The following is a 1,662-nucleotide window of genomic DNA, read 5'->3' as shown; positions in this document are numbered from 1 at the left end:
AGATATAATTTCTTTTAGCTTTTGAGGAAGTTTCCGTAGCCGTCTAAATTGCAATTACTATGTGTCATCTGCATTCACGAGTTGGCTCACAGGAGCCTTTGATTCGTAAACTTTTCCGTTTTGTTGATTTTTAGTGTTTACAAAAATCAGCTTTCTTTGGTAGTAATCATTAGTAAGAACTATATCAACCAGATCGTCAACAAGATCTTGTTTCCATAAACCCCTGGGCCCACGCTTCGCCGTCTTCTTCTTCTTTTTGGGTGGTTCTTCTTCGTCTTCTTCTAGTGATTCATCATTGTCTGCACCGTCCCTTTCTGTTTCTAAAGACCTGAAAATACAATAAAGATTTACTATAGATATTCTGATATCGTTGTTCCTTCCTTTTTTATTTGTTTCAAATCAAAAAATTGAAATAGCTACAATTAAAACCACTTCCTTTGTTTCTTCCAATAGGCAACCATAATATCAAATACACTGAATTCTTTCGTGCATCTGTCTATTTGAGCGCGTGTGCGCGTTAATTACGTACATTGTATCAACCACGAAATACAACCAAAATGGAAATAAATATGCTTATAATGTTGTGGTAGAATATTTTTACCTGGTTTCTTCATTCGACCTGAAGTTGGCGATACTCTGCTCTTCAGACAACGGCAGACCTGGCGCCGTTCTCTTTAGGTCCCTGTCACAAACCTCGCAGTAGGCCGCGCTTTTACCCGCTGTCCATCCCTCAACGTCTTCGTTTTCTTCAAATACTGAGCATTTGTTGCAAATAGGCAATTCGCATCTCAAGCATTTGTATTTGGTGTTCATAAAACACGAAAAACACATTTCCATCACGCTGTGCGATGTTAGCAACGACTTGCGATAGCTCGCCATTCCCGGTACAATGAGGCCCTGCCAGGGTAAATTCCGACAAGCGACATGGCCCAAAAAGTAGCGACAGCGCATGAAATAAATTCGCGACAAAAGACCACTTTTCTCGACAAAACTCAGACAGTGACAATAAGGTCGAGAATTAACGACAAAGAACGGTGATTTCATATGTTTTTACGCTAATTTTAGTGTGATGTAAAGGCCAACAACGGGAAAGTTTGACCAATAAAAATAAAGACAGTGAAAAATCGAGCAAGGGCGATCCAGAGGATGGCGTGACTCGCGAGTGGTGAAGCCTTCGTCCATATACTTTTCCCGTTGATTTGCATTATTAGCAGACCTTTTCACAAGGTACGCGTGTGTGGGTCTGAGGTGATAAAGAACCTCGGCTTGCGATCTATTTTCCGCATCACGCACCGTTTTCCCTAACCTTAAATTCCGACAAGGACAAACTATTTTCATTAAATTTCCGACAGCGACATGAGGCACTGACAAAACACCGACACGGGACATTTTAAAATTCAGACAAGCGACACGGGAGCCCCCCCTGGCAGGGCCTCTACAATCTCGTCCCTCGAGTCTTCGTAACAAAGACTCTGGGTCCCTGTTGCGAAATTGTCTTTGTACAGCGCATGCTCGTCAGGGGGGGAAATAGCGTTTGGCAGATGGGGGAGTCAGTATTTTTGTGACGTTTGTGCAGTCCATCACATTTGAATCAATTATTTTGTAATTTGCATAATTTATGAATTGAGTTCAGCGCGTGTTTAGAACGGCGTTTGCTGTAAC

At 41.9% G+C, this 1,662-nt stretch overlaps 1 protein-coding gene across 1 annotated transcript; it reads right to left on the bottom strand.

Annotated features, from left to right (window-relative positions):
* Positions 1 to 36: 36 nt before the first annotated feature.
* LOC146486142 (uncharacterized) lies at positions 37 to 1,417 on the bottom strand. The gene is made up of 2 exons (XM_085098750.1): positions 602 to 1,417; positions 37 to 328 (listed from the first exon to the last, which is right to left on the bottom strand). Exons 1-2 carry the CDS (start codon positions 1,042 to 1,044, stop codon positions 58 to 60), a joined length of 714 nt encoding a protein of 237 aa, XP_084954876.1. The 5' UTR covers positions 1,045 to 1,417; the 3' UTR covers positions 37 to 57.
* Between the last annotated feature and the right edge of the window lie 245 nt (positions 1,418 to 1,662).

This window comes from Pavona decussata, unplaced genomic scaffold, assembly GCF_977016875.1.
Source record: "Pavona decussata unplaced genomic scaffold, jaPavDecu1.1 SCAFFOLD_21, whole genome shotgun sequence".
NCBI classification, from domain to species: Eukaryota; Metazoa; Cnidaria; class Anthozoa; order Scleractinia; family Agariciidae; genus Pavona; species Pavona decussata.
The sequence above is the reverse complement of the archived record's forward strand: the minus strand, read 5'-3'. Positions and strand labels throughout refer to the sequence as shown.

Coding starts and splice junctions, on each gene's coding strand:
- LOC146486142 (XM_085098750.1), bottom strand. CDS start 1,044: ATGAAATCACCGTTCTTTGTCGTTAATTCTCGACCTTATTGTCACTGT. Junction 329..601: donor AGGTCGAATGAAGAAACCAG/GTAAAAATATTC, acceptor TTGTATTTTCAG/GTCTTTAGAAACAGAAAGGG.